Genomic DNA, 27,246 nt, shown 5'->3' with positions numbered 1-27,246 from the left:
ATACTTGGAAAAATTGAAGCTCAATATACTTATGTACTGTATTGATGATCACCACTCTAGCAATAACATTCATAAACCAATCCATCAGGATTACCGGTCATCCATAAACAAAAACCATTACATCATTATGTTCAGGAAACAGTTGATACTATGCACAGCAAGCGAAAAGTTCGAGAAAGAAAAGAAAAAGCGAAGAAAATACATGGACAAGTATGTTCAGAACCATCAATATACTGTATAGCAAGGTCTGAGTCTCGATATCAATCAGACCAACTGTATAGCAAAGCCTCATTTTAAGCGGAGCAAAAAAGCAGATGGGATATGACATTTAGAGATCTCGGCCCTTTTCACCTCCCCATGAAACGCGTGGTCGATGACCTGGTACAAATCGTGCACCTGATCCTGATCCCGAGCCGGAAGATTGAGATTGAGACTGTTCACCAAGACTGGATTGCTCGGATGGTCGAGGGTCATCGGCGAATTGAACCTTACCCAGTGCAGGAATCTGCCGAGGTTCACCATCATCTTCACTATCAGACTCTTCTTCGATAACCTCGGAATCAGACTCGGAGTCACTCCGGATCTGGCCCAGAGCAGCGAGACGACGACGACGCTCTGCGGGGGTTTCGCCTGTATCATCCTCTCTTTGTCGAGGTGGAGCGGTGAGACCTGCTGCTTCGCGGAGTGCGGAGGGTGGGATACGTTCTGTGCCATCGTCTTCGGAGTCACGACGTATACGGGTTCGAGGTGGTGCGGGACTGAGGTTATTGCGACGTTCCTGGGCAGAAGTGGCACCTCTCCATTTAGCGAGTGACGCGGCGACGTTGCCGTGAGCCTCGTCGTCGAATCCTTCGTCCTCACTGCTGAGTTGACTATCCGTCACGGACTCGGTTTCAAGGTCCTCTTCGTTCTCGGGGATTATACCAGCTGCGGCGGTGGCGGCGGCAGATGAGAGACGATGGTTGGTACGTTCTTCCTTCTTAGCTTCCTGCTTAGCTGCTTCTTTGACAGGGGCAGGCGCATCACTTTGTTGAACCATATCTCGACGGGTCTTGGCGTCCAAGCCCTTGATTTGTTGGAAGAACTCGTGCTTGTTCATACGACGCTTCTGACCCGCACCCTCAGAACCAAGATCCATGCTCTGTGCCAGAGTGAATCGAATGCCATCATCAGTGGCCCAGTCGTCGGTCTCAGTTCGATAAACTGGTCTCTGTTTCTTCTGGCCGGCTTGAGATGACTCGCCTCCTTCTTCTTCCATGCCGAACCAGGTTCCCATACGAGTGAGACCACGTCGGATCGGAGCTTGGGAGGATGGTCCAACTTGTTCATCAGGCTTGGGCTTGGCTGTTTTGTCACCTGCAGGGATGGTGTATTTCTTGATGACCTCTCCATCCTCGTCCTCAACGATAATGGTATTACCAAATTGGTAGGCATGGGCAGAGCGGTGCTTAGGAGGCTTTCCGGAAGATTCACCAGTAGGCTTGGACTCATCTTGCTTGTCCTTAAGCCGCACTTTCCCAAGACCAGTCCAATTAGTCCATCGACTGCGAGCTTTCTCAGCCTGCTGTGTAACCTGTTCCTCCACAGCGTGCTTGATCTCCTCTCCTTCGTCTTTCTCATGTGGCTTGCTGCGAGATTTAGCCAGTTCACCACTCTTGTCTTGCTCCAGTCGTCTCCGCTGTTCCTCGATATGGGCCACCTGTTGTTCAGGAGTAAGGTTGCTTGTATCCTCAGTCTTGAGTACATTGCCTTCCTCATCCTCAATGATCATGTGGTGACCCTCTTGGAACACTTCCAGTTCTGGTTCACGGCCGAAGCGATCCCGCTCAGCGGTAGGAGGGGAAGCTCCACGCTCCACGGCATCCCGCTCTTCAAGCTCTTTCTTTTCCTCGTCGGATTCCTGCTCGGGTCGTCTTTGCGGCATAATAGCAGACTGGCTGATGGGCCCACCAACATCGTCGTGCTTGCGGTGCTTGCGTCGTCTGCGCCGGAGAGGCTTTCTGGTGGAATCGATGGTCTGTGTATCGGTGTCCTCTTCATCACGGACCCGACGCAGGAAAGTGCCAGGCATACCAATTGGTGGAAGAGTGCCAGGAGGATATTCCGGTAATTTCTCATCGGATGAAGCATCGAGATCGTCTGGCTTGCGGAAGGACATAGAGCCCTTGGCAATTGACTGCACTCGGGGCAAACGGTTCATCCATGAAGGACCTTCTTCGTTGGCTTGAGTGTATGAGAGCGTGACGGTCAAGGTGTTGATACGTTTTCCCAGAGTAAACACTGCAATCGAGGAACCGTGCACCAGGATAGACGAGATAACCATGAAGGTCGTGATAGGGAAGATCAGCTGCACGATATAGTAATTATCTGCTCCAGGCTGGGGAAGAGCGCTCTCAGGAAGTGGGGATGTGTTATCGTGCTCCAGCTCAGCTCTGGCCAGAATAGCAGCGAAAATAGCACCGACACCAATGGGGCCGAAGTGACCAGCGAACAGAGCCTCACGCCATGTTTTCACGTCCGGTATAAAGGGTTTCAAGAGTAACATGATAGGTATGCGGCGGAAGAAAATGACCAAAAGCGCAATCACCACCAATCGCCAAGGGACAAGACCAAGATCGGGGGCATTGTAGTGTTCCCAAGGGATGATGGCACCAAAGTAAACGAAGTAAGCCAAGTTCAGAAGAAGATCAATAACGTTAGAGACATGCGACTCCTCCGTCTTCTCCGTAAACCATCCATCGTTACTGAAGCCAACACCACACGAGAATCCAATGAGTAAATCGTCCATACCCAGTAAACTGCCAGAGCCGGCACAGAAGACGGCCAGAACGAAGTAGAACACCAAGAAACTCTCACGATCGATCAGCCCCTTGCGTTCGGCAAATTTGATAGAATGACGGGCGAAATAACCAATCAGGAAGCCATAAACAGCTCCAAAGATGCACTCATAAAGGATAGTTACGCAGAACCAATTCAGCGATACCTTATTCGCATCAGGCCGATATTTCCAAATATAAAACGATAAGTAAATAAAAGGGAATGCCATGCCATCGTTACATCCCGATTCAGCCGATAACAAATCACGCAAATGCTTGGGAACTCGCTTGGCGAATTTACCCTTACCAACGACGGATGAGGCCAAGACAGGATCGGTAGCCGTGACGCACGCGGCACATACCAGACTCTCCAGCCAATTCAAAGGAGGAACCATCCACCAAATGAATAAACTGGTCACAAGCCAGCCCCAGGTCATTACGGGGACTAGAAGTAGTACCACTGATTTCCAGTGACGTTCCATGTAGGCTTTGGGTAACTCGACACCAACAGCGAAACATTGCACGACCAGTACGATGCGCGAGCATTCAAGAGTGATTTTGTCGACATTCCCCCATGAAGAGGGATCGAATAGATTAGCCGCATGTGGTCCGAAAATAATACCACATAATGTCGCGACAGTTGCTTCGCCAATGTAAAGCTTCTCTTTTACAAAAAGCGAGCACAGCATGAATAGGCCTGTGAAACCACCCAAGATCATATATGCCAAATGTGGCTTATCGATATCCAGATGATCCCATGCCATGATGAGCGATCGTAGAAATTTCACGAACTAGGGTCGATATGTATGGGTTTTTGGAGGGCGTTTTTGTTTTGCTTTCAGGTTGCCCTTTGTTTTTTCAAGGTAATTCTCTCTCTTCCTCTCTGTTTTCAAGAGTAGAGCTGTGTTCCCCAACCCCGAACCAAGGGAACTCAATTACCAAATGGATTTCCGCCTCAAACGTCGTTGAACCGCGTGGCTCCTCATGCCTTGGTGAGAGAGTATGGGAACGAGATATGGATGACGATTGTCGAGCCTATGGCTGGGTAACGGGTTCACCACTTGTCGCGCAATCGAGGGGAAGTAAAACAAGGGTCTTGGTATAGTTCAATAGTGACGATACAATCTTGGAAGTTCGTAGGGTATCCAGGACCGTGCGGGAGGAGCGGAGAGGGATCGAAGTTCGCGGTACAAAGTAGAGAGGCTGGGCGGAGTGGAGAGATAAGCTCGACCATGCGATTCAGGCAAGGAGGAGGATTCAAATAGAAGAAAAGAAAAGAAGAAAGAACATGGAAAGGAATCTCCGAGCCAAGCGATCACAACGTAGTCCGGGGCTTTTTCAACTCTTGGCCACTACGACCAGACGAGATTTGTCCAGGTTCACGGGTCTTGGACCGAGCGGTATTCGTCAGCCGAGACCTTGGTTAACAGCCCCACGCTTGGCGGAGCAGAATTAAGAGAAATATTAGAAGATATATAGATGAATTACTCAAAAAGAAGAGAAAGATCCAAATAAATAAACAATTAAAGTAAAAAAAAAAAAAAACGGAAACGATTTAATTTATAGAGAACCCTGTCGATCCCGTGTGAGTTGTAAGCGGGTTCTGTAATAGTACCTATGGTACCTATGGGTAAGACGTTTGCAGCCAAGATCAGACATCGAGCGCAAGAAAGAGGGAGAAAAAAGTACAATTGGCAGCCCTGTGAGTGCCAAGAATGATATTAAGAATGTTAATTGGTTTATATAAAGATAAGTGGATATTCAGGGTGGCTGAAAGTGGATCGATCCAGTTAAGGGACGTCATTGTATCAGTGTATTCCTAGTGTATACAGAGGTAGTCCTGGAGGTGTAGTGTATCTTATAGACAAAAGTACTCAATTCAACTATATCCAAAAAATGACAAAACAATCAAAACATTCAAAACAATGGGATACTGGAAGGGGAATATGGAAAAAAAACAAAAAGCCACGTCCAATGTCTCAGCTCAATTTGAAAACCAACAAGGTGCACCTGAACATGCGACACGAACACAAAGTCGAGACTCCGGACCAATTATCATTTGTGGGGAAACATGACAGGGAAAAGATGGAGAAATGGAGTAAAAAAAGCAATGGAGAAGTCAAGATGTGGAATCTGGAATCCAGACCAAAAGCGAACAAGAACAGGTACACAAGTAAAGTAAAAAAGCAAAAGATTTTCCAATCAGAATGAATGATCACTCCCGCTCCGCGCATTCCGCGCGTAATCAACAAAAGAACATTGGATACAAAGAACCAGAAGATCTGGGGAAATTCAAGGTTCTATGGATCAACAATGCCGAAAAAAATGACAGAAAAGAAAAGAAATCAGAAGCTTACTCGCCCGTCGGCATTCCTTCCACTTCATCACTCAATCGTCTCCAATTATCTGCCTGCAACTCGGAATACTTCACCCGTTCTTGACTCCAATCCTGATGCAGTCGACTGATATGATATTGACTATGCTGGAAATGGAGCAATTCATCCCGAATACATTCTTGAATGAAAACTCCCCGAGCATGTTGCTGTACAATACTTTCTTTGTCCTATTTGTTGCGGTGAGTCACACAAGAAGCAATAATATGTATAAAGAGAAGAGAAGAAAAGATCCGCTGTGGGGCACAACTCCGTACTAACCTTGAAAATCGAATCCTCAACTTTTTCAATCTCACCGGGTTTCACGGGTTTACCGGTGCCCGACGGCCGCGCCCGAAGATCTTGCAGCTTACGCTCATTGGTTTCAATACGCCGCTCCAACTGCGGGATATTGTTACGAGCGTATCGGTCTCGGCGGTCGAACAACTCGCGAACACTGACCAAACAATCTCGTTGCCGTTTGAGATCCTCCAAGACACCTTCGCTCCAGGCCCTGGCCTCGTCTTCCAGTAAACTTTGACTTGCAGAAAGATGCCGCGCGGTCGCGGTAATCCCCACATTCAGTGACGGGACGTCGTTCGTGTCGATCGAGTACGTATCCTTGGTGACCTCGGTGAGAGACTGCAGGGCCAATGAAAATCGCAAATGATCAGCTGCCAATCCGTCGTTCCGTTTTGCCAGACGTTCAAGCAGGGTGCAAAGATTAATATAGATCTCGGCCGATCGTTTCACGCCACTGCGGACGGTTTCGAACGTATCATCTAGGTCAGCCGGCAGAGAATCTTCCAGATCGGGGGGAAGAACACGCTCGTGGAATTCATCTTGGACCGAGATGGTGGCTTGCTTGCGCCAGACAGAGAGTTCCTACATCCTTGTCAGCAACTTCGTCGACATGGGTAATACGAATAGCGCCAAGACTTACCGTAGGCACGGTCAAAAACATCACGACCAACTGTTCCTGGCCAAGTATAGGGTGACGAACGAGCGAATTGGTAAATCTGACTAGTCCACGGCGCCGTTTCTCCAGGAAAGAAGTGGAATCCGCTGATAGGTGAGTGCCATTCACTTGGTAACAGGTGAGTAAAACAATTTGGAGCGCTTCAATCAGCGTAGAACGTACCTGAAACCCGTTTGGGTGGAAGAAGAGGTAATTGCCGGAAGGGGAATCGCTTTTGAAGACAATCCAGAAGCCAGACAAAGTCACTGTATCGCCGGACCACAGTACTACCCCTCCGCGCAGATTTCACCTCGTAATTGCGATGTTGGAACATGAACATGCCCTCCTTCTCTTGTAAGAGGTTGATGGTAACCGTTTCCTCGACTTGGGGGTTCGTTGGGCGAGACAGTCCCAAGGACCGACGCTGCGGTGCAATCTCAGTGGGACCATCACCAGGCGGAGCAAAGCCACCAAGGATAGGATTGGGAGCCGGGGTAAATGCAGCCTCCTCGTCGCGCACAGGGATGTGGCCACCCCATCCAGATTCCGCACTGCTCGGGATTACCGTCTCGGTCCGGCCGTTGGTGTGCGCCCGAGTCACCACACTGTGACTTGTCTCGTCCACAGTCTTACTCGTCCATGCATTGGTTGTAGAGCGCATACTTCCGTAGCCATTCGAGAAGCGTTGTTCAACGGGGGCAATGGGGGCAGCGGACCCATGGTCGTGATTACGGTGCAGTTCTGGACTTCCCCAGGGATCTGACTCCAAACCACCCAAGGATTCCCGGCGACCCTGACGAGAACGTGCGGAGTTTGGCTCTGGGAGGTGTTGTTGTTGCAAGGGAGGAGTGTTCGGTCGTTCGGGTTCGGGTTCAGTCGAAGAGTCGGTATTTCGTAGCTGGTCTAGAAAGCCGCTCCTGGCTTGAGGGAGCTCTATATATCAGAATTTGTCAGTTTCTTTTCCAATCCTTTAAGCTAGCATTTTGATAAAACACCACTCACTCTTCCGACGATCGTCGACTGCATCAAACGATAGGTCTTCGCCTTCCTGCGCAAGGCCCACTAGCGCCAACAGGACATTGAACTCGGCGCGGCCCAGCCCGCCAGAGCTCTCGTGGTCAGCAGAGACCACCAAATTAAGAATCTTATCTTGGATCGATGCGCTCAGTCCACTACTGGAGAGGATCTCACGGACAGAGGTCAGCCCGACACCGGAGCCGACCCTATCCCCGCTATTCAATATCAAGTCATAGGCATCAATATAGCTCTCGGGTACATCGGTAGCGGGAAGCAAGGTTCGCACAAGATCTCGGCGAGCGGTTCGCTTGGCTGTGTTATTCTGGTTCCAAGGTGAGGAGCTATCGTCACCGTCATCATCCGCGAAGAGCGACGAGCCACCAGTCGATTCATCCGCAAAGAGAGCCGACTTGGACCGGAGAGCGGGGTTCGCCGTGGAAGAGTCCTCCGCATCGGGAGATGTCCCAAACAAAGACATTATGGCGTCGCAGGAGTGTGGAATATCAGTGCGCGGGGAAGTTCAAACGGGAGATATCAGGTGGAGGTGATTGCTATGGACAATGACGAATAGTCCGTGCCGATCAGGCGGAGCTAGCTTGGCCGGCGGTGGCTGGGTTGTACAACTGCTGGAAAACTTTCAATGCCTGCGCTAGTACGGAGTAGTTACAAGTCGATCACAGCTAAGAAGCAATAGAAGAAAGGCCTGCCCTTCCTCGATTGACTGGAGGAGGAGTGTGATGGAGAAGAGGAGGTTCCTTGAGGGGAGATAACGGGTAGCCCCATCCATATCCCTGGAACCTCTAGCGGCAATATACCAGTTGACTAGCTAAGTTCAAATCTTGGTACTTTTGTAAATTCAAGCTCAAAATAACCTTGGCACAAGATCGATGTCTTCTACAAATCAAAGCCTGTATAGATTTCACGCTCATGATCATGATATTCTGCCGCTCCGAGTCAGAACTTGAATCGGATGTTCCTAGAATATACTAGTATGGAATACTGCTACATAGTATTAGTATAACAACTCCTCTCCAGGGTTACTAAGGGAATGAATCTAATCGATAACATCTGAGCAATCCATATCTGTGTGAACGGTTAGCAGGATAAATACGTAGTCTTACGAGTCGTCCTTTTTACTTCTTCAAATGTTGCTCTGCATAAGAAATCATATTATGCACAGTAAGCCACAATATGGGGAAGCATGCCCGGTGTATGTCTGTGCATTGCAGTGCTTGAGTGCTTGCTACGACACATTTCTGGGATTCTAATATGTTCCAAAATTTTATGTTCAAAAATGAAATACTTTAAAGCCCTTGGAAGTTGGTTACTATTGATTGATGTGCAGAAATTCAGGAATCTTCAAGTTGGAAGCTATTATATACTACTAGTACTACTATTCCATATAAAACATTTGAATGGTCACCTGGGCATTCAGTCATGATGCCACTCACATATCCACGGATTCACACCCCTTTGATTTTCATTTCAACTATTATCCACCTGCATGGAGCAAGATTCTTTTTCTTATCTGAGCGTGAGCATCTTCAATATTCCGATTGGACGCCTCGAGGCTCATGTCCTTCCAGATGTCCTACATAGACAAACACCAGTCTACCATCCGAGCTGAGTAGACCGGCCCGGTTCAGAGCCGGAGGAACAAACCGGTCACCCCAATAATGAAGTATTCATTGATAACAGAAATTCTGTTTATGAGAATTTGTAGTTTGTTCTGCGTAGGGTGTGACCCGATGACCCCTCTTCGAGTCGGAGGACTGCCCCGACTATAGTCGGCTGACCGTTGAACAACGCATCGGTAGATCCTAGCGAATAATTGAACGGAGAAGATTGAAGAACATGAGAATAGAGTTGTGGATAGCGCACAAGCTTTTGTATATATATAGAAGCTTCGCACATTGAGTAACATTTTTATATTCAGATGAATAGGTCTGGTTACTTTCTATATTGGAGACCACCACATATCATGATGATAGTATCTCCTCCTACCTCTCTCCCTCGTACTCTGATCCCCCGCCTTCTCTCAGTCCAAAAGGCAATTTCCCGGCGGCACCATTCGACGAAGCATGGTTTCCACGATCTGGCTGTTGCCCCGCCAGTCAAGGCCCCGATAGAGGTCTCGTCTATGGCAAGACTACCAACAAAGCTTCTACTACGATCTTTGATCTTGACATCTTTGATGACCTCAAAGATATTCTTGAAACCTGCACTTGCTACATTGAATGTTCTCAGCAAGTCAGATTCCGCTATCCTGAACGCCGATCGAAACCCTATCTTAAACAAGCTTCTTCGATGGACGGTCTATAATCATTTTTGTGCGGGAACAAACCGACAGGAAGTTTCAAAAACTGTCGCTCAGATTAAGAGTATCGGATACCAAGGTGTTATCTTGGGATATTCAAGGGAGATCGTTCTCGATGCGGAGGAGCAACTAGCTCTTGATGAGTCGGGTACCACCACCTACAGCGATAAATGTTATGAGACAGTGGAGGAATGGAAAAATGGCACTCTTGAGACATTGCGAATGGTTGGGGCTGGGGACCTTCTTGCCGTGAAGTAAGTTATTAAACTTGAACATACTTCTGTGGATATCATCTAACGACATCCTTTAATGTTAGACTCACAGGTGCGGGTCCGATCTCCGTTGACGCTATGGCCGCAAAGAAGCCCATGCCGGAAGTTATGGTGAAAGCTATGGATGAGATTTGCCTTGCAACAAAGCAACAGGGTTCTCGTATCTGGTTAGACGCGGAGCAGCAAGTGTTGCAGACTGGTTTGGACAACTGGGCTATCGAGATCATGCGCAGACACAACAAAAAATTGGAGGCCCCCTTGGTTTACAACACCATCCAGGGTTATCTCAAAGCCTCCAAGGAGAACCTTGACCGACACATCAAGCTTGCTGCGCAGGAAGGATGGGCTCTGGGAATCAAGTTGGTTCGAGGTGCATACATCGAGCACGAGACACGCTCTCTTATCCACAACACGAAGGAAGAAACCGACGACTCCTATGACTTGATCGCTGATACTATGCTTTGCCGACGTATGCCAGAGGATGTGAAGGATTTGAAGTTCCCCAACGCTGCACTATTCCTGGCTACACATAATGCTGCTAGTGCTGCTAAAGCGATTGCAACCCACCAGGATCGACTTCTCTCACAGAAGCCTACTGTTCTTTTGGAATGTGGACAGATTCAAGGCATGGCAGATGAGCTGAGTTGTGAACTCGTGCAGAATTATGAACGGGCTATGGAACAGTCTTCGGCTGCGAATGTGTCTGTGCCAAAGGCCTTCAAGTGCATGGCGTGGGGTTCGGTAGCAGAGTGTATGCAGTATCTTCATCGTCGCGCGATTGAAAATAAGGGTGCTGTGGAACGGACACAGCATATGGTAGATGCATTGAGAACTGAGCTGTGGCGTAGAATGTTTGGTTAATAATTACGAGTTCTTAAGAAATGAATTATGATTTTAAGACCCAAGCTTTAGGCCAACTTAGCCTCAATTCTTTCTTCTCATTAGAATAATTCTGCATCTTGAAGTTGAAGTTGAAATTCGTGTTTCATGGTGCTGTTATCTCGCTTGAATCTAGTACTGTTCTTATTATCTTAAAACATCAATAAATCATCACATCAATCATGATCTCCACCTAGATGGAGGATTCATAGATAAAGATAACAAAGATCAAGCTTGAAGATCTATATCAATTGTCCAATAAAATTTATTTGACCCCTCTAATCGCCCCGCAATTCTTATCATCTGGGGAAATTGAGGAGGTCATGGTTATCACAACTTATCAGTCGTCGGGTGGCCATCCCGATAGTTCCTCCTCTACTTACCCCGCAGAACAAGACATTGATACTAGGATCAAGGTGAATTATCAGATACTATCATTCAAGTTACTCTTGTTGAATAGTTTATTTGTCTCGGAATCCAATATGCCTGCCGCACCGAGTAAAATTAAGACCAAGAAGTGCCAGAGAGCGTGAGTCAAGGCCGAGTCGGGGGGTACTAAGAGTTACTAATCTGTATAGATGTGTCCGATGTCGTGGTATGAAAGTGAAGTGCTCGGGGTCGGAGCCCTGCACTAGATGCGCTCGGAAGAAGTTGCATTGCCATTTTCCGACTGAGGATGTGCGAATTTCGGTGTCGGAACGGTATGTGCCTTGTATACCGAGTCTACTAACATTCGCTAACTGGTCAACTAGGTACCTCCGACAATTAGAGGAGCAATTATCAAAAAGAAGTGATAGCCTGCAGCCTACAGACCCTGATCGTACGTCTCCTTACCAAGTCGGGAATGATGTCGATCTATCAGGTCTCAATCAGAATTTGATCTTGGAGGACCAGCGATGGCAAGACATTACTCAAAGTAAGTCGAATACTGCTCTTTGAATCACGCTGCACATACTTATTGTGGTATAAGATATAGATAATGCCCTCCATTCGACAGAGGCATTGCCTCCCAGGAATATCGAAGATGACCCTGATGTGGAAAACGATGGTCATCGGTCCCGTTTTTCTAGAAACCCTCTTGTGGATAACAACCCACAGTTTGCAAAGACTCCAGATGGCAGATTCTGTAGGTTAAATGAACTGATCAACGTTCGATAGTAGTGCTCAGCTAACTGTGCAGGGTACATGGGTCCTACATCATCATGGTCATTCTGCCGTCGAGTCTTAGCACTCATAGGGAGACGAGTCCCAGAATCAAACTGCCCACCGGATCCATGGCATTTAGATGGAATGGCTTTCAAACTACAGTGGCGCCCAGCATCTCCAGATGAGGTTCCCGACGTATCCAATTTGCCTCCGCTGGATTATGCACTGTTCCTATTTAACACTGTTAAATTCTATTTCGGCTTCTTATCATTCATGATTGATGAGGAGTCATACCTCCAAGACCTCCATGAATTCTACAAGAATCCCGCCAAGAAAGCTGCAGAATCAAGGTATTGGTATGCGCAGTACCTCTTGGTTCTTGCGTTTGGAAAAGCTTTTCTATCTCACAAGAATCCTTCTGGAACACCACCAGGACATCAATACGCTGCAAGAGCGATGGCTCTGTTGCCAGATCTATCTGGCATGCATAGAGACCCATTAAAATGCATTCAAGCTTTGAGTCTTGGTGCTGTATACCTTCAATCTATTGATATGAGACGAGCAGCATTTCAACATGTAAGCCTGACCCAGCTATCCCATTTAGCTTACTGTGCTCATTATTAGAAAGATTGGACATGCTCTCCGCGGATGCATAATAGAGGGAATTCATAGACATGTCCCAGAAGAATTTGGAGGACCAGAACTTTCAAGACGATGCAGGACTATCTTCTGGGTGGTTTACATGCTGGATCGTGAATTCGCGGCGCTAATTGGTGCACCCAGCTCCATCAGAGATGAGGATATCACAGTTCGATTGCCCGCAGAAGTGGAGAGCTCCGTGGAGGACATAAATTTGACATTGCATGTGCGTCTTTCGAGGTTGATGGCTCAAATTTTGACAAGTAAGTCAGGTTAGCTATACTGTCTATCACTTCGTTGACTGACGTTGTCATCTAAAGCTGTTTATGGAGTTGGAGATGAATTTAATGATTCGCTCATCCGAAACACGCAGTCAATTCTGCACGGCATAGCCGGGCTTTCCCATGATTTGACTTTGTTTCTGAATAAACATTTTCACGGTTTGATTAGCCGCGCTTCGAAAATGGCAATTCGACTTATGTTGGCTCATCACCATGTGAGTATTCGAGCTACAGCTTTCATCTCCGTTTCAAAAGATCTAACGATTAAAGTGTATTGTTCTTGCGACAAGACCATTGGTTATGTGTGCCTTGCACATGCACATCGAACGATCGGAGAGACAAACATCTCAAACAATAGCACTATCACCTCCAGTTTCCTCTCTCCTCCAGTGTTGTGCAGACTCAGCACAGACCATCCTACAAACTCTCCAAACCCTAGCTGACGATGACTTGATGGGTATATCTCAAATCTACAAATACAGTACTCGTTCAAAACTAATTTGTCCACAGATGCATTCTTACCATTCCAAATCGAAGACGCCTCTTCATCCGCCTTCGTTTTATACCTAATTCGTTCTATCGCCCCATCACTAATCCCAAATAGCACATGGTGCGATAACCTCGAGTGCGTTCTGGATAAATTGATCTCAAAGGGCAGTGTTGTTGCGCCTCTCAAAAGACGAGAACTTAGTCAATTGGAGCAGATCCTGGCACCGCTGACTCCGAAATCTACGAATTCCCCATTACCACCTGTTGCTTTCAATCCTGGTGCAGATGAGCATGAGGATGTCTATGCTATTGACCAAGTGGATGTGGGCGATGAGTTTGAATGGGATCTACTAGGATTGAATCCTTCAGTTAGTCTTCCGCCGCGAGAATTGCTGGATCTTGCGGATCAATTGGATATGGAAAGTATTATGCAATCCGTTAATGGATGTGTGAGTTGAAATCATTTGGGAGTTAATGTTTAATGCGAAACGTTCTATGATATCTTCCATCTAAAGAATATATGGATCGCTTCAATTCAAAGATAAAAATTTATCATGAAATGCTATTTCAACCTTCACCTATAAAGGTGAAGTGCAAGCTTATCTGTAGATGTCGGAGGGTATTACCGAAGATCGGCTGCGCCATCCGACTTCTTTCCAGGAGTTCTTTTAATAACCTCGAATCATTGGAAATAATGTTTTCTACTGGTTGCAAATGCCAAATAATGCGTATAAACTTCTTATAATTTTCGTTATTAAGATCATTAGATCTTGCAGAAAGCATCGCCGAAATCGCTATTTAATTTCCATAATGTCCAACGGGACTTCCATTCCCATCATGGGCGTGAGTAGCTTGCATCGCAGGCTGGACATGAAAATGGCCCATCTGATATAAGGCATTCTGCCATTCAGGCATGCCCGTGCACTGTACCTGAAAGTAATTGGTATCATCAGGGAACCACCTCTCCTTCCGTGTGTAGGCCTTGTCACTCCCTTCGAGCGCAGCGCGACTGGCACGAGTTGTTCGTGCACGTTTATCTCCGTGTCCCTGCTCCTGAACCCATATTGAATATAGTTGATCACGGTACTGTTTGAGACGGGCGTCAAATGTCATGATACCGCGAATATACGGAGCAAGGTCCTCGGTTATTATAGAAAGACTGCTTTCAAAAGATGGTGCAAGGCGTCCCATGGCGGCATAAGGTCGTGCCCGCATTATAGGTCCAAAAACATGTTGGAACGCAGGTTTGGTAGAAGGGTATACTTGACGCCGCATGGCAAGTTGGGTCCAGCCGTTGAAAATTCGGGTTGTGCATGTGGATTCGATGTTATCAGCAGGTCCTCGGAAATGGCGAGAAAGTAATGCAGCATGTGTAAAGCTGATTTCTTGGTCGAGGGTGGAATGTTTGGGACGTAAGTCGGTTTGTAGAAGCGGATAGGAATCAATGTAGTTTGATCGATGTGCTTCGGGCATTGGTGGAACGGTGGTATCAAGGAAGTCCTGGGATAAAATTAGCTTATTTATAATCTTTATAAGGGGGATCAAGGCTTACATTAGGTGTGTCAACCCAGCAACCCGACGAGAGCATATCGAGTGAGCTCCGACTGTCTGAGTAGTCCTCTTGATGTTTCAATAATTCGAGCTTCTCCAGATTAGATTTCATAGCGAACTGATCAGAAGGGAGGATCTCTGCACGATTTAAACCACTCGCATCTTCCAAATCGGGAACGCCTAGTCGCCACCAGTGGAATGTATTGCGTAGTGATTCAATCTCCTTTTCCAAGGGAGAATCGTCCATAAGAAGATCTCGATTTAACCAGCCCATGAAAGGCTCATATGTGTTAAAACTCAACACCCTGACCTGGTCACCGTCCGTATCCACATTGTTGCTGGGTGGCCAAAGAGGTAGGAACCAATCTAGTCCTGCTTTGTCACTGCCAACGCCCATCTGGCACCAGAAATTCATGTCATTAAGGGATCGTCGAAGGTCGTGGCCAGAACCGTCGTATAGCTTGCTCAGAGCATCTCTCTTCAGCACATGGCCCTCGCTTGCGGCCACCATAAGCATGTAGTCAACGGCAAGGTTTGGAGGCTGTTTCTGGAAGCGCAAAATTGCATGCAGTGACATATCCTGGATCGGGACGAGACTCTCCTCATTGCAAGTAATTACAATGGGCCGACGAGATTGGCTGATGAGGGTGAACACGCCAGTCCAAAAATTCCTATCCTCCTCGAACAGAATATCTGCTTCCTCAAGGAGAATCAAAGACTGTTTCTGCTCTCGGGGACGTTTCATATCGTTCTCGGGTTCATGGCGTGATGGTTCTGCTTGTTCACTTGATTGGGGTGTTTTGGAAGGCTGGCCTTTGAAGAAACCCATCAGCTTGTTTTGCTTGGGCTCTTCTAGCACTGAGGGACACCGAGATTTCGAAGAGGACTCGTCTACGTCGTGCAAGAGATGAACCAGATGGTTTTGAGTCATGTCGCCGACTTTTTCGAGCATATCTCTGGCGCTCCGGCGGCTACCAGGGCTAATTTCAAATACTTCAAAGTCCAGTTCTTTAGCAACCGCGTAGACTGAGGCAGTCTTGCCACAGCCAGATGGGCCACTCAAAAGAATAGCATTCGTGACTTGGACTTTGTCAGAGCCTTTCTGAGGATTATCCCCAGATCGTACGACAGTCCGTTGAGTGGAAACAGTGACATCGCCAGCCAGCTCGTCATCTGAGCCAGAAAGATTTTCCATTTCAGATGCTTCTTCTTCGCTAGAAACAATGAAGCCGTCAAGCTTGTCGGCTTTTCGTTGGGCTTTCTGCTTCTTTTCGCGTTTTGATTTTTTCTTCTTGCTCTCGTGAGATGATTTCCCAGTGTCGACTGCAGTGATTTTGAGATGATTCAGCCAATCTCGAAGGACTCGTGATTCGGGTCCAACTTGCAGAACATCTTCAGCCGTTTTAGGGGCATACTTGTGTGCCCACAGCTGGGTTTCATATTTTCCATTGTCGAAAGCAGAAAGAGACTGAGATAACGATAACTGAGATTTAGAGATAGAAGGGTGTACTGGACCTGCAGGTTGATTAGGTAGGTTCGAAGACATTTGTGCATGAGCTGCCCTTTGCAGGACTTTCCCACTTGTTTTATGTCGTGTCGGAAGCCGCAGCGTAGGTCTTGAATCACACTCATTTGTTAGTTCAAGTTTTGCAGCCGTTCTAGCCGATGCAGTGCTCGCTAGAACGGCATTCTCATGCTCAGGAATCCGAATAAGTGGGACTTTGGCCTTCTTTTGATCAGGCTGGCCTTGGCTAAGAGTATTCCAAGAATTGGATGCCTCTGTATCGATTCCATATACGTGAACAAAGTCTCGAGATGGCCACAGAGGATCTATAAGTTCTGGGAATTTGACTTTTGGGCGATCAAAGAGAGAGAATGAGGGGAAGGATTGCTTTGAAGTATTCAGCGCCTTGGTATGGCCCGGCGAGGAGGCATTTGAGGAATCTGTCTGTGGCCTTGATGCAGGCTTTTTCATAAAGAATGGGTGTGTCGGTTTTGAGGTTTGAGTCTTTTTAGACCCAGCATTTGCTGTTGAGACCGAAGACTTTGGCACGAGCTTAGATGCGCTTTTGCAAGCACTATGCCGGATTTTTCCATCGAGAATCTCTCCAATCATCTGTGCAATGTTCTTTTCCGTGCCCGGGTTGTACTTTATTGAAATCAGTTTTTGTTGAGACTTCTTAGGCCGTCCACGTTTGCCAACTCCTTGATTCTGTCCAGCAGTTCCCGGGGGACTCAGCGGGGGTGAACTTAGCAATCTCCCATTGAGATTCAGCTTCACAATTTTTCGTTTCGGAGCTGTCTCATCAATTGGAGGCACCGGATATGCAGCAATTGGATGGAGTTCAGCTATATTGTTGTCGAGGTGTTGAACTTCCACTTGTATAGAAGATGTCTGAAGATCACAATTTTCTGTGCTTGACGTCGGTTGCAGAGCGCCGACCGGAGGAGGTATCTCTTTACCTAGCCATCCTGACAGCCCAGCTCGGAGAGAGGCCTCATTTCCGGCATTCCTTGCCTTCTCAGTCTTGCGCCGTTTTCTCCGACCAGCGTTGGGGTCTCCTTCCGGGCTTGAGGGAATAGTATCTCTCATTTTAGAGCTTGTTGATGTCCCAGAGACTGCTGCATGTGTGTCTGGCTTGTTTTCAGGTAGTTGGTTCAGCGAAGAAGCAAAGGCGAATGGATCGGAAGGTGTTTCGGGTGGGATTTGAGAGGTGTCGGAATGGCCATGCTTTGGAACTGCCAGTTCAATTAGAGAAAGTCAGTGAGAATTCAAATACATATGAGTTTAAAGATAATCATACCTTGATGAAAAAAAGGGTGAATTGCCTGCCGGTCGCCCTGTTCCATGGCTGGCGGCAGATCGGATACTATTGTATCCATATAAGAGGCTCAAGAGGACATCTGAGTGAATTGGAAGGGAATGGGCGAATGAATGTTTGAAAAAGCAACTTATAGTTCGAGAATCCACTTGCTTGAGAAGATTGAAGTCCCGACCAGTGAATCCAATCCTCCCAAGCCAATATGGGTAGCAATGAAAGCAAAACCTCTTAAAGGGTCGTTATCAGTTATCACCTTAACACGCTCGACGCGCCCGGGGCCGTCGCGTCGGTGATTAGATCATCATGATTAGCTCAGATGGGCTAGTCCTAGAGCGGCTTAGTGTGGGTGGACCTCGGCCCCTCTGTTAATCCGAAAATTTTTCAGATTTCCTCGTTGGGACTTGGAGGATTCAATTGAACAGGACCTGAAGGGAAGATCAAGGCCTTTGCATATCTCTCTTCAGCTATCGCCATGGACTTGCAGTCTCCATCTGTTCTGGCGCAATTGCCTCGCCCCCTTCATGCCTCCACTGGCAAGACTCGAATTGGCGATGTCTACAGTCTAGCCGATGCTAAAAAGCGCAAGCGCTATGAAGTTGCAGTTGCTGTGGATGGAGAAGCCGTCAATATTTACAACGTATGATATCGGTGCCTTTCAAATCCTGAATCTGTGAAGACTAAAATTCTTACTCGATTTCTTTAGGTGCAAACGCCCAAGCTCGTCACTTCGTATGCGGTTCCTCCTCAGTCGATCTTTTCTTGTCGCCCATGCTCGGTCCGTCGCAAGATTACGAAGAAGTCTCTAGTCAAGAGACAAACATATGCTGCTTCTACCAAGCCAGAGCATCAGATCAAGTGTTTCGTGGAAGAGATCAGCAATGGCTCTAGCGCTCCAGCGATCTCCTCATCTACAGCGACTATCACCGACTCCCGAAGCCCAGCAGCTTTCGTAGGCATCGTCCCCACCGTTTCCGATGACGAGGACGAGAACGATCCATTCGATGTTATCGCAGTTCATGAAGATGGCCGTGTGCGGAGATTATCAGCAGATCTGAAGACTCAGCGGTGGAGTATACAGCACAGCGAAATTTCTAAAGTCTCTTCGAAGTACACTGTCAAGAGCTGCTTCTTGGTTGATCTGGAAGATGCTCGAAGGGCTTTGTTCAAGAGACGTCAGGATCTTGTTGCACTTGCTCTAGGAGACCATATGGTAGATGGAACAACTGAGCCTTCTATCCTGCTTGTGATTTCGCATCCTAATGGAGCTGACACCTTTGGACTCGAAGATGTTAAAGTCCAGATTTTTTCAGTCCCTGCTACTTTCAGTGCTAAGGAAGAAAGTCAACGGCTCCGTCACCTCCAAACAATCCAAGTACCCGGCCCTAGTGATATTGGCAAGATCAACAGCAGTCAGCTTCATTGGAACTTCCATGCTGGGTCTGGAAGTCTGCAGCTCTCTTCCAACAAGGGATTCTTCAATATCGATCTGTCACAATATGCTCCATCCGTCACTTCCAAATTCACTCTGGACGAGGAATTCTCTTCTGTGATGCGAGTTTCCCCTCAGTGCATTATCGGCGCAAACGAATCATTGGTCGCAGTTTACGATACCCAATATCAGTCTGTTCAAAGAAGTTTGGCTGCTGGAGATGTCCTGTCTGGCACAGGTTCCAAGGGTCCCGTCCAATTCATCAACTACTTTGCCAAGCTTGGAATTGCGGTCGCATTGAAGGGACATACCCTGATCGCTTTCGATTTGACTTCTCTCCACAGCCACTCTGGACCTTCTCTCAAGCGGTCGCGCGATGGTCTTCTCATTGATGCGATCGGACGTGGCATTGGCGCATCGGCTACTCAGTGGGATTTGGCCTCTAAGAAACACCGATCTGAAAATATGACCTCGCTGCACTTGAGTACTCCTGAGCAGGTGGAGAAATGGAACAGGCTGACAAAGTCCATCAATGAGGCCACTGAGTTGAAGGATGGTGAGCTTTTTGACAAGGCTGTCCAGTCTTACTTCTGTCTTTCGGACAAGCCCCAGACCCTGCCTGCTCCAGGACAGTATGTCAACCCCGAATCCACTCTCTTCCTGCTATCTAAGATCTTTGCAGTTGAGGACTTAGAATTGAATGGTGATATCACGGCATCTTCGTCATCCCAGCTGCGGGTTGTGTTGTGGCCCCAGGTCACTTGTGCTTGGCTGGTTGCCATGGGCCATCTCTCTGCTGACAATGTGGAGATTGCCCTTCGACGTGCCTCTAAGCCCCGTGTTCTGCAGCCTTTGCCAACTGGCTCTTTTGTCCAGGCTCTTATCGACTCTGATTCATCCATGGAGCGCGTCAACCATGTCATTGGTGGTCCATCTACTTTCTCAACCAACGAGTTGGCGTACTCATTGAAGCACTTCTTAAATCAAGCACGGAACTGCTCCGCTGCATTGGAAGATACTGCTCGAGCCATTACCAACGGCGATGCTATAACCCCTACGGAGGAGCTCACCCGTCACTTGGGTGACGAAACAGCCACCGTGAAGGAAATCTTCATGGGCTTGAACACCTCTCTTCAGAAAATCCACCTTCATCCTCTTTCCTCTGTCACAAAATCTCTTCGCTCCAACTTGTCACGCCCGGAGCTTATCTCCATGATCCACCATCTCCGTCTTTCTCTCGCTACTGGTGGCTACATGTCTCGATTCACCGAAAACCCCCCCCTACCCCTATCACTCTTGATCAGATCACACCTTCTCTCTCCCTCCAGACCATCAGTGATCTTCTTACTTGTTCTGTGGATGCTGTTGGGCCCTCAGGCTGGATCTCTGCCCTCCCCAATGTCCACGATCTCGATGATGAGACCGCGTCTACCATTGCTGCAGCCACCCGCGAGATGGAGCTCATTTCTGACATGCGTTCGGAGATTTCCGCTACTCTTGGTGGTGTTGAAGAGGCTACTTACCTGAAGGGCATTATGCGCGAGTACTTGCGATTTGCCGACCAAGTGGTGGTTTCAAACACTACAGGTGGAAAGACCAACGCGACAAAGGTTGAGAAGGAGTCTACTCCTAAGCCATCCCACCTTATCCGTCATGAGAAGATCAATGGTGCTGACCTCTTGGTTTATGCTCCTCCTGAGGAGGGTGATGATGAGGGTGATGCCAGCGGCAAGATGCTGCCTTTGTCTATGAAGCCTGTCTCCAAGGATGTATCTCGGACCAAGGTTAAGAAGTCGACTGGTGAGACTAAGGCTCGCAGTAACCGTGAGATCAGCTATCTGCGACGCAAGAAGGCTGGCAAGTACTCTTTTGAGAAGCTGCTGATTTAATGAGTTTGATTGATTTTGGTGGACATACCCTGCCCAGGTGCCCTTTCATGTGTTATATTGTAACAACTTTTCACGCATCAAGTATTTAAGGAGTTTAAAATTCAGGTCCAATAAACAGTCTTTGAGGTTTGAAACAATCCCAAGGTAGAAAGGATAAGAGAAGTCGAAAGAAGAAAACAAAGTAATAATACATATTGTGGAGTTGATACTCCAGCAAGAAGAAGAAAAAAGCGACAATAATAAATCAAACATAGCCAGGATTATACGGTAGTTTGTCGGTCATCCCATCTAAATCAGATACCATGGCCTGGTCGATCTTTTTAAAGGCCTCTGCGAGGTCTGCGATTGGAATACTTCCATGTCATCTCTGAGATATTTCCCCCGTAACATCCAGCGTAGACATTCTTATACGTCGGGCTCTATCTTGTGTTTTGAAAAGACCAGCCTCTATAGACCGTAGGTTGTTATAATTATTCATCTGTGCCTCGTGTAGATTGTTCTCAGTCTGTGTTTTAGGGAAGATTCTCTGGACAATATTTGGACATGATGTCACGGTTGGATCCCAGCGCGGTATGTCCGATGGTAGGTCAAGCATTATATCGTCGATTAGACCACGTTCCATCTCAAACCCAAGCCTGGTAGTAGACTCTTCATCGCCAATCACCAGCCCGTATAAAAGAATGAGTCTCTTTCGCCAAGCACACTCTCGAGATAGCCGCCAGACTTTTCGATTTCTTTGATTTATCTCATCTCTCCACTCTCCTTTGGGCTGTGGTTGTTTTGCAGCCCCTCCAGGCTCTATTGCCTGCTGAATCACCATGTGGCCACCCCAGCCCATAAATGAGGGCATGTGCTCTATTAAAATCTTTGTTCGGATCGAATAGGACTTGAGAGAAGGTAAATTGAGTACCACAGTAAGTAGGTACCTGGGTAGTATAATATGCTGATAACAGATTAGGTCTTAAGTTCGAAGTAAAGAGGACTGTCGATAATGGTAGTGACTCGGGCTTGAATGCAACTTTAGAAATCATTTTCAATATAAACTTGAAGTAGTGCCTATGTACTAGGCTACTAGAAGACCTCCGGAGCCCATTTAGCTCTTCCGACTCTACTAGTACTACTATAGGTAATGGATTTCTCCCCAAATTTTGATTTCTCTTTCCGGATTAGTGCTCACCCTCTTGCCGCTTTTGCTCACTAAGTAGATCTAAGCACGGAGTGATCAGATCAGACAAACTTATATGAGTCATGAAGCTTTGGCTGAAAAGCGATTTTCTACAAACTTGAAGGCTCTAGTACTATACAGGTGAGAAGTTTATTAGTCAAGCATGACTGCAAAGTGCTTTGATTTTTGAGATACAAGCTACACTATCTCCTCAAGCGCAAATTAGACATAGTCCTATTTCACAGCATGGCTGTCACTCATCTAGCCACTGCTTCAAAGGTTGTGGTGTTTGAAAGACTCTCCCACTCATAAATAGGTCCAACACAATAAGATGTACCATTCGCAATAAGCGAAGAACAGCCATCTCCTACCAATGATGAGTTGACCTTGAGGAACAAAGAAGAGGTGATTGATTCTTGGATACAAATGCTTGCGCAAGTATCACCCGACTCAGCGGTATGCCATTTTCCACAATAAATCGTGGTGCCATTGGCAACTGTAGCATTCATGCCAGGTGAAATGACATAGGGCATATAGCCGGTGCTTGTCCCAGTGCTGCCGATATTCGTGGTGTTGGACACATACTTGCCACCCTGAGGACCAAGGCACAAAATCTTGCCATATACTTCACTAGCGACGTGCAGATTGGCACAATCAGACTCAATCCATGGATTCAATTTGGCTAGTCCTTGATATGCCAGATTCTTGTGAAACAATCATGTCGCATGTATCATTGTCTTGAAGCTGGTAGAGTGGGCTGCAAGATAGTGGAATGCAAAGTTCTACTCCCACTGTAACCTGAGAGCAGTTTGCAATGATATCTGAGTTTCTGAGTTGCCAGTGAATATAGAAGCAGGCGCAATACTCTCAGTCAATGCGATGCTATCACATGTGTCCCCTTCCACTGTAGCTTGCATCATCTTCAAGCGAAAGGTGTAGCAATCGGAACAGAGCTCGTCATGTGTCAGTCTTCAGGCAACTGCGGATTCGAAAGCATCAACAATCGATCTCGGGTGAGCTTATAGCGAGTCTCTGCACTTGGAGCATCAAGCAACGGAGCAGGCGAAAGAAATGTAGAATCTTGGATCTCCTTATTTGCCCCAGCCTCAAGTAAAAGTCGAACCATGGCATCATTGTTTTTCATTGCAGCCTCTAACAACGGTGTCTGGCCCATGTGGCTGACTGTCAAATCCGGAATTATCCGCTTATCCGTAAGCAAAATTTCCACCAAATCCTCTCTGTTCGCCTGGGCTGCCATCTATAATGGGGTTCTTTTTGGAAATAGTGCGTTCGGATCAACCTCTTTCCGGTTCACCAGAAGACGAACCAGCTCAGGCTGTTTATTCCCGATAGCGGAATGAAGAGGGCCCTGCCCTTCCTTGCGCACACAGCCTGCAAACGCACCAGCTGAGAGTAGCATCTTCACAATCTCTGCGTGGCCATTTCTTGCGGCGCCAATTATTGGAGTACCTTTATCGCGGTCGTACGCGTTCACTTTAATGTTTGGTTGCGCCAGGAGTATCTTAACTACCTCTGTACGTCCACGTGTGCTCGCCGCCTTGAGTGATGTGCGCTTGCCATGGTCCCTTTCATTTGGATCCACTCCATACTCCAAAAGCACCTTTACTGCCTCTGTATGTCCCCTTATCGCTGCTGACAATAAAGGAGATACTTTTCAGGGAAAGAACCTGAAGTCAGCAATTCGGCGGGGCCCCTGGCAACTTTCCATGCTTGAAGTGCCTTCTTCAATGTAGAAAAATTCCCAGTAGCAGCTGCAATGAGAATGGCTGATTTTTCTGGATTCTTTGCATTACGCAGGTAAAGCTCTGCGATGAGCGTGTTGTAAAAATCACAGTTGACTTGAGCAAGAGACGCAAGGTCAGACTCGATGTCAATCCAAGACGCAATTTGTAAGAGTATTTGTGGGGCAAGTTTTGTGAATGACATAGTTCCAAAGTTTTGATGCTAAAAAGGCCTGGAGTTCAAGTTCCAGTCGAATGTGCATAGGTGAGAACGTCAAGTTGGAATATATTGCCCTGAAAATGTGTATGAGGAATATACAACCTTGGAAGTTGAAGTATCGGCAATCACCTGCGGAGGTCTTTGGCACTTTTATACGTAATTTAAATACTGTAAACATTGAATGTAAAACATGGAACAACCTAATCCCGCCGGAAATTAATTGAATGTGCCAAGATTCGTCTACTGCTGCCAAGAGATCCGCCAAGAGATCATTATCGGAAGATGTTAGATCACGTGGTCTGTATAGTTCAGACCAAGGTGCCTAGGTAGATAGCTCTCGACGTGTCGGGGCAGACTTCCCCTCCGCGCGCTTCCCCCCCATACGTGTTCTTTCCTGTAGCTGTTCCATAGGCACACCTCCTAACAGAAGAGCCCGCCCACTGGCAATACAATACATGTATTGTACAAGTTAGAGTGCTGCCTTGAACTATACCAGTTGACCTTACTCAACTTTCCCATTTGAGCTCATTGACTTCCAGCATCTCCTTCAAGAGAAGTTTCTTTGATCATGCCTTGTGGGAATGCGACTCGGATTGCTTAGAGGCCTGGAAGTTGTAAAAGAAAAAATTATGACAGTGGGGATTTACGTTCGCTTCATATAAAGTTAGAAGACCTCAAGACAGACGTCCTCTCTGGCATCTCGAAGGGACCTTGTTGAGCTATTTTTCCATCGCCAAACTCACCAAAGGGAATTTTCTCTCGATCTAACTCATAAAAGGGGCCTCTCCCTACTCCCATCTCATACTTTTGCTGGGTGTGGTCTAATTCATTCACTGTGTTCCATTCACCATCTGGGGCTTCCACGAGGCTCAATTGATGCGCTGAAGACCAATTGTCAAATAATGCTTTCATTTCACGGCTCTGGACTCGATTGACTGATCTCTCCTGCCGTCGACGGTGGCGAATACACAGCCCAATGCAAAGGGCAAACATCATCATCCCGAATACAGTACTACCAACGATGATGCCAATCTTGGCGCTTGTGGGGAGGCCATTGTTCTCAGTAGTTGAGGTAATAGTCGAGCCGTTGGTGTTGGTGCTTGTTGCATTATTGATTTTCGTCACCTCCGTTTCTATCACGCTCCAGGAGGACTTCCACGTGTTTTCCCAGCTGTTGGAAGATCCCGGAATTGTGACCTCATATTCGCTTATTGTCATAGGATTGACAATGAAAGAGCCACCAGGTCCTGGTGCCTGGGCCAAAAACCACTTGTCACCCAGCCAATTGACGCCAACAAAAGCTGCTTGCAAGAAAGCGCGACCGAGAACAGGGGTGCTGTTGGTGGCCATACATGGAAAATATGATGTCGGTGTTTTCACAAGCGGCGCCTCTAATGTGAGATTCAGGAGCGCAAAAGGGACGTTGATCGTAATTTCCTCATTATTGAGGTTATTCTTACTAAACTTGAAAGCCAAATAGGCTGGCGATGTCACAATTTTGTCGTACTGCGAGTCAGTTGTGTTCCAAAAATAGAGGCCATAATCGGCTTCATACGTGACGGGTAACTCAGCAGCTATCGCATCGCATGAGCTTTGAGGCAGATATATGTATGGATTGACTGGATCCACGATAACCTGGGGACCTGAATCCGGAGTGGAGTTTCCTTGAGCCAGGAGACCAGTCTTATTGACGTAGCTCCAAGGTGATCCACCCTCCGCCACCCCAAGACTCATATCATACAACTCAATCGGAAAGCTTCCACTTGAAAATGACTGAGCAGACACATCTCCAATGACTCTATTCTGATCATAGCCTCCGAGAAGAAGCGAGCCAGGGATTCCCAGAGATGCAGACCCAATATGCATCCCATAAGAATATGATGGTATGTTTGTGGAGCCCCGCTGGTCGTATAGGTAGCTGGGGACAAAGGTTGTGTTGATTTTGATCTCAGCCCCGAATGTCTGATTGATATTTGAAATTCCAAGAGAAAGTGTTCCAACTTCTAGAGGGTATGTCTTTCCACCAGGGTAAGTCTGCCATCCAGCAGATATGGTGATCTGGTCAACATCAGGAATGGGAACACCGCCAATGGTCATCCAGTCCGTAGCCCGTGTTGCTGAGGCATAGACTGGAACCGCGTCTGTATATCCCCAATCCAGATCACTCCATGGCCCGTATGGGGGTAATTCGATTGAAGTATTGTCATAGGTGACTGAAATGTCGCTGTCAAAAAGACCCGCTGTATTCCCATAGCACACAGACGAGAGAGTTTTGTTATCACAGATGGAAGAGAGTAATATTTTACTGTCCCAACTACCCCCAGGGTACAATGCCACTACCGATGAAGGCACAACAAGGTCGGAGTAGTTGCTCCCCATGGACACAATGACCGCTTGCCAAGGGCCATCAGGTCCAAACTTTGTATCCGACCAGGTTATCTCTCGGGGCCCAGAGCACAGAACATTTTTGAGGCAAAGGATCGAAAGCGTGAGAAAGCATTGCTGTAGTCGACCCATTTCAAGTTTGGAAGGTTACAGACTGTTACTATGTAAAATTGGAACGCTAGTAGTCTCTCATTAATAAAATGGATATATAATGAAGGTATTATTCGACTTGGCGATCCTGACTTGAGTCGCTACACCTGGGCAGGGGGCAGATCTTCCAAGGTTGGAGGAACATTTGAACGAACTTACTTGCCGATATTTCCAATATTTGGGGACTGATCAAGTCGGGTTATTAAGAAAAATGAAGCAATGAATGCTGCAAAGCTGAACTTGAAGCTCACTTATCAGCATCTGAGACAAGGTGAGATCTGATTTCGCTCAGTTCTTACTGTCAATCCATGGAATGTTCAATGTTTTAGGAAGAATAGTAACATCTCAAAGGCCAAACTCGTAGAACTTTAGATGACCGCAGCATTTGAATAGCCGCTAGGAAAAAGTTCCCAAGTTGGAACAGAATAAATTTAATAAGCCCTAAGATCCGGGCGGCTAAGCATCCCTAGACTAATAATACTCGCTGCTTTTATTTAGCTGCATAGGTCCTAGCTATGGCCAGGGGGAAATTGAGCACAGAAGCATAATCGTCAGACATCTGATGATAGATACATCAGAATCCGTAGTGTGAGTGCTACCGTAGGTTACCATTCTCTACTCATTTAATTGAAGTAATGAACAAATACGGAGTACTGAATTTCAAAATTGATTGTCGTGGTTCAAGTTGTGATTAGTGGCACTGAACT

At 47.0% G+C, this 27,246-nt stretch overlaps 8 protein-coding genes across 8 annotated transcripts; 3 read left to right on the top strand and 5 right to left on the bottom strand.

Annotated features, from left to right (window-relative positions):
• Positions 1-328: 328 nt before the first annotated feature.
• Positions 329-3,580, bottom strand: N7483_011892 (Na+/H+ antiporter Nha1; the record flags this gene model as incomplete). Its single annotated transcript, XM_057095319.1, has 1 exon — positions 329-3,580. The coding sequence occupies one exon, from the start codon at positions 3,578-3,580 to the stop codon at positions 329-331; it is 3,252 nt and encodes a 1,083-aa protein (XP_056941290.1).
• A 1,589-nt stretch (positions 3,581-5,169) lies between these two features.
• Positions 5,170-7,641, bottom strand: mvp1 (sorting nexin Mvp1; the record flags this gene model as incomplete). Its single annotated transcript, XM_057095318.1, has 5 exons — positions 5,170-5,379; positions 5,471-6,073; positions 6,132-6,274; positions 6,330-7,079; positions 7,149-7,641. 5 exons carry the CDS (start codon positions 7,639-7,641, stop codon positions 5,170-5,172), a joined length of 2,199 nt encoding a protein of 732 aa, XP_056941289.1.
• A 1,506-nt stretch (positions 7,642-9,147) lies between these two features.
• On the top strand, positions 9,148-10,613 carry N7483_011890 (Proline dehydrogenase; the record flags this gene model as incomplete). Its single annotated transcript, XM_057095317.1, has 2 exons — positions 9,148-9,734; positions 9,797-10,613. The coding sequence occupies 2 exons, from the start codon at positions 9,148-9,150 to the stop codon at positions 10,611-10,613; spliced, it is 1,404 nt and encodes a 467-aa protein (XP_056941288.1).
• Positions 10,614-11,113: 500 nt separating this feature from the next.
• On the top strand, positions 11,114-13,635 carry N7483_011889 (Zn(II)2Cys6 transcription factor; the record flags this gene model as incomplete). Its single annotated transcript, XM_057095316.1, has 9 exons — positions 11,114-11,160; positions 11,210-11,332; positions 11,384-11,547; positions 11,608-11,757; positions 11,812-12,353; positions 12,406-12,679; positions 12,737-12,912; positions 12,968-13,154; positions 13,208-13,635. Coding segments are annotated over 9 exons (2,091 nt in total), but the record flags the coding sequence as incomplete, so codon positions are not given.
• A 349-nt stretch (positions 13,636-13,984) lies between these two features.
• N7483_011888 (uncharacterized protein) lies at positions 13,985-17,587 on the bottom strand (the record flags this gene model as incomplete). Its single annotated transcript, XM_057095315.1, has 3 exons — positions 13,985-14,686; positions 14,739-17,476; positions 17,542-17,587. 3 exons carry the CDS (start codon positions 17,585-17,587, stop codon positions 13,985-13,987), a joined length of 3,486 nt encoding a protein of 1,161 aa, XP_056941286.1.
• Positions 17,588-18,031: 444 nt separating this feature from the next.
• N7483_011887 (uncharacterized protein) lies at positions 18,032-20,877 on the top strand (the record flags this gene model as incomplete). The annotated part of the gene is made up of 3 exons (XM_057095314.1): positions 18,032-18,196; positions 18,263-20,069; positions 20,126-20,877. The coding sequence occupies 3 exons, from the start codon at positions 18,032-18,034 to the stop codon at positions 20,875-20,877; spliced, it is 2,724 nt and encodes a 907-aa protein (XP_056941285.1).
• A 2,129-nt stretch (positions 20,878-23,006) lies between these two features.
• Positions 23,007-23,989, bottom strand: N7483_011886 (ankyrin repeat domain-containing protein; the record flags this gene model as incomplete). The annotated part of the gene is made up of 3 exons (XM_057095313.1): positions 23,007-23,300; positions 23,370-23,674; positions 23,731-23,989. 3 exons carry the CDS (start codon positions 23,987-23,989, stop codon positions 23,007-23,009), a joined length of 858 nt encoding a protein of 285 aa, XP_056941284.1.
• Positions 23,990-24,658: 669 nt separating this feature from the next.
• On the bottom strand, positions 24,659-26,521 carry N7483_011885 (uncharacterized protein; the record flags this gene model as incomplete). Its single annotated transcript, XM_057095312.1, has 1 exon — positions 24,659-26,521. One exon carries the CDS (start codon positions 26,519-26,521, stop codon positions 24,659-24,661), a length of 1,863 nt encoding a protein of 620 aa, XP_056941283.1.
• Positions 26,522-27,246: the final 725 nt, after the last annotated feature.

Source organism: Penicillium malachiteum (assembly GCF_028827825.1).
Source record: "Penicillium malachiteum strain IBT 17515 chromosome Unknown utg000005l:1.0-9002435.0:326005.0-9005861.0, whole genome shotgun sequence".
Taxonomy (NCBI): domain Eukaryota; kingdom Fungi; phylum Ascomycota; class Eurotiomycetes; order Eurotiales; family Aspergillaceae; genus Penicillium; species Penicillium malachiteum.
Note: the sequence above shows the minus strand (reverse complement) of the source record. Positions and strands in the feature narration are given on the sequence as shown.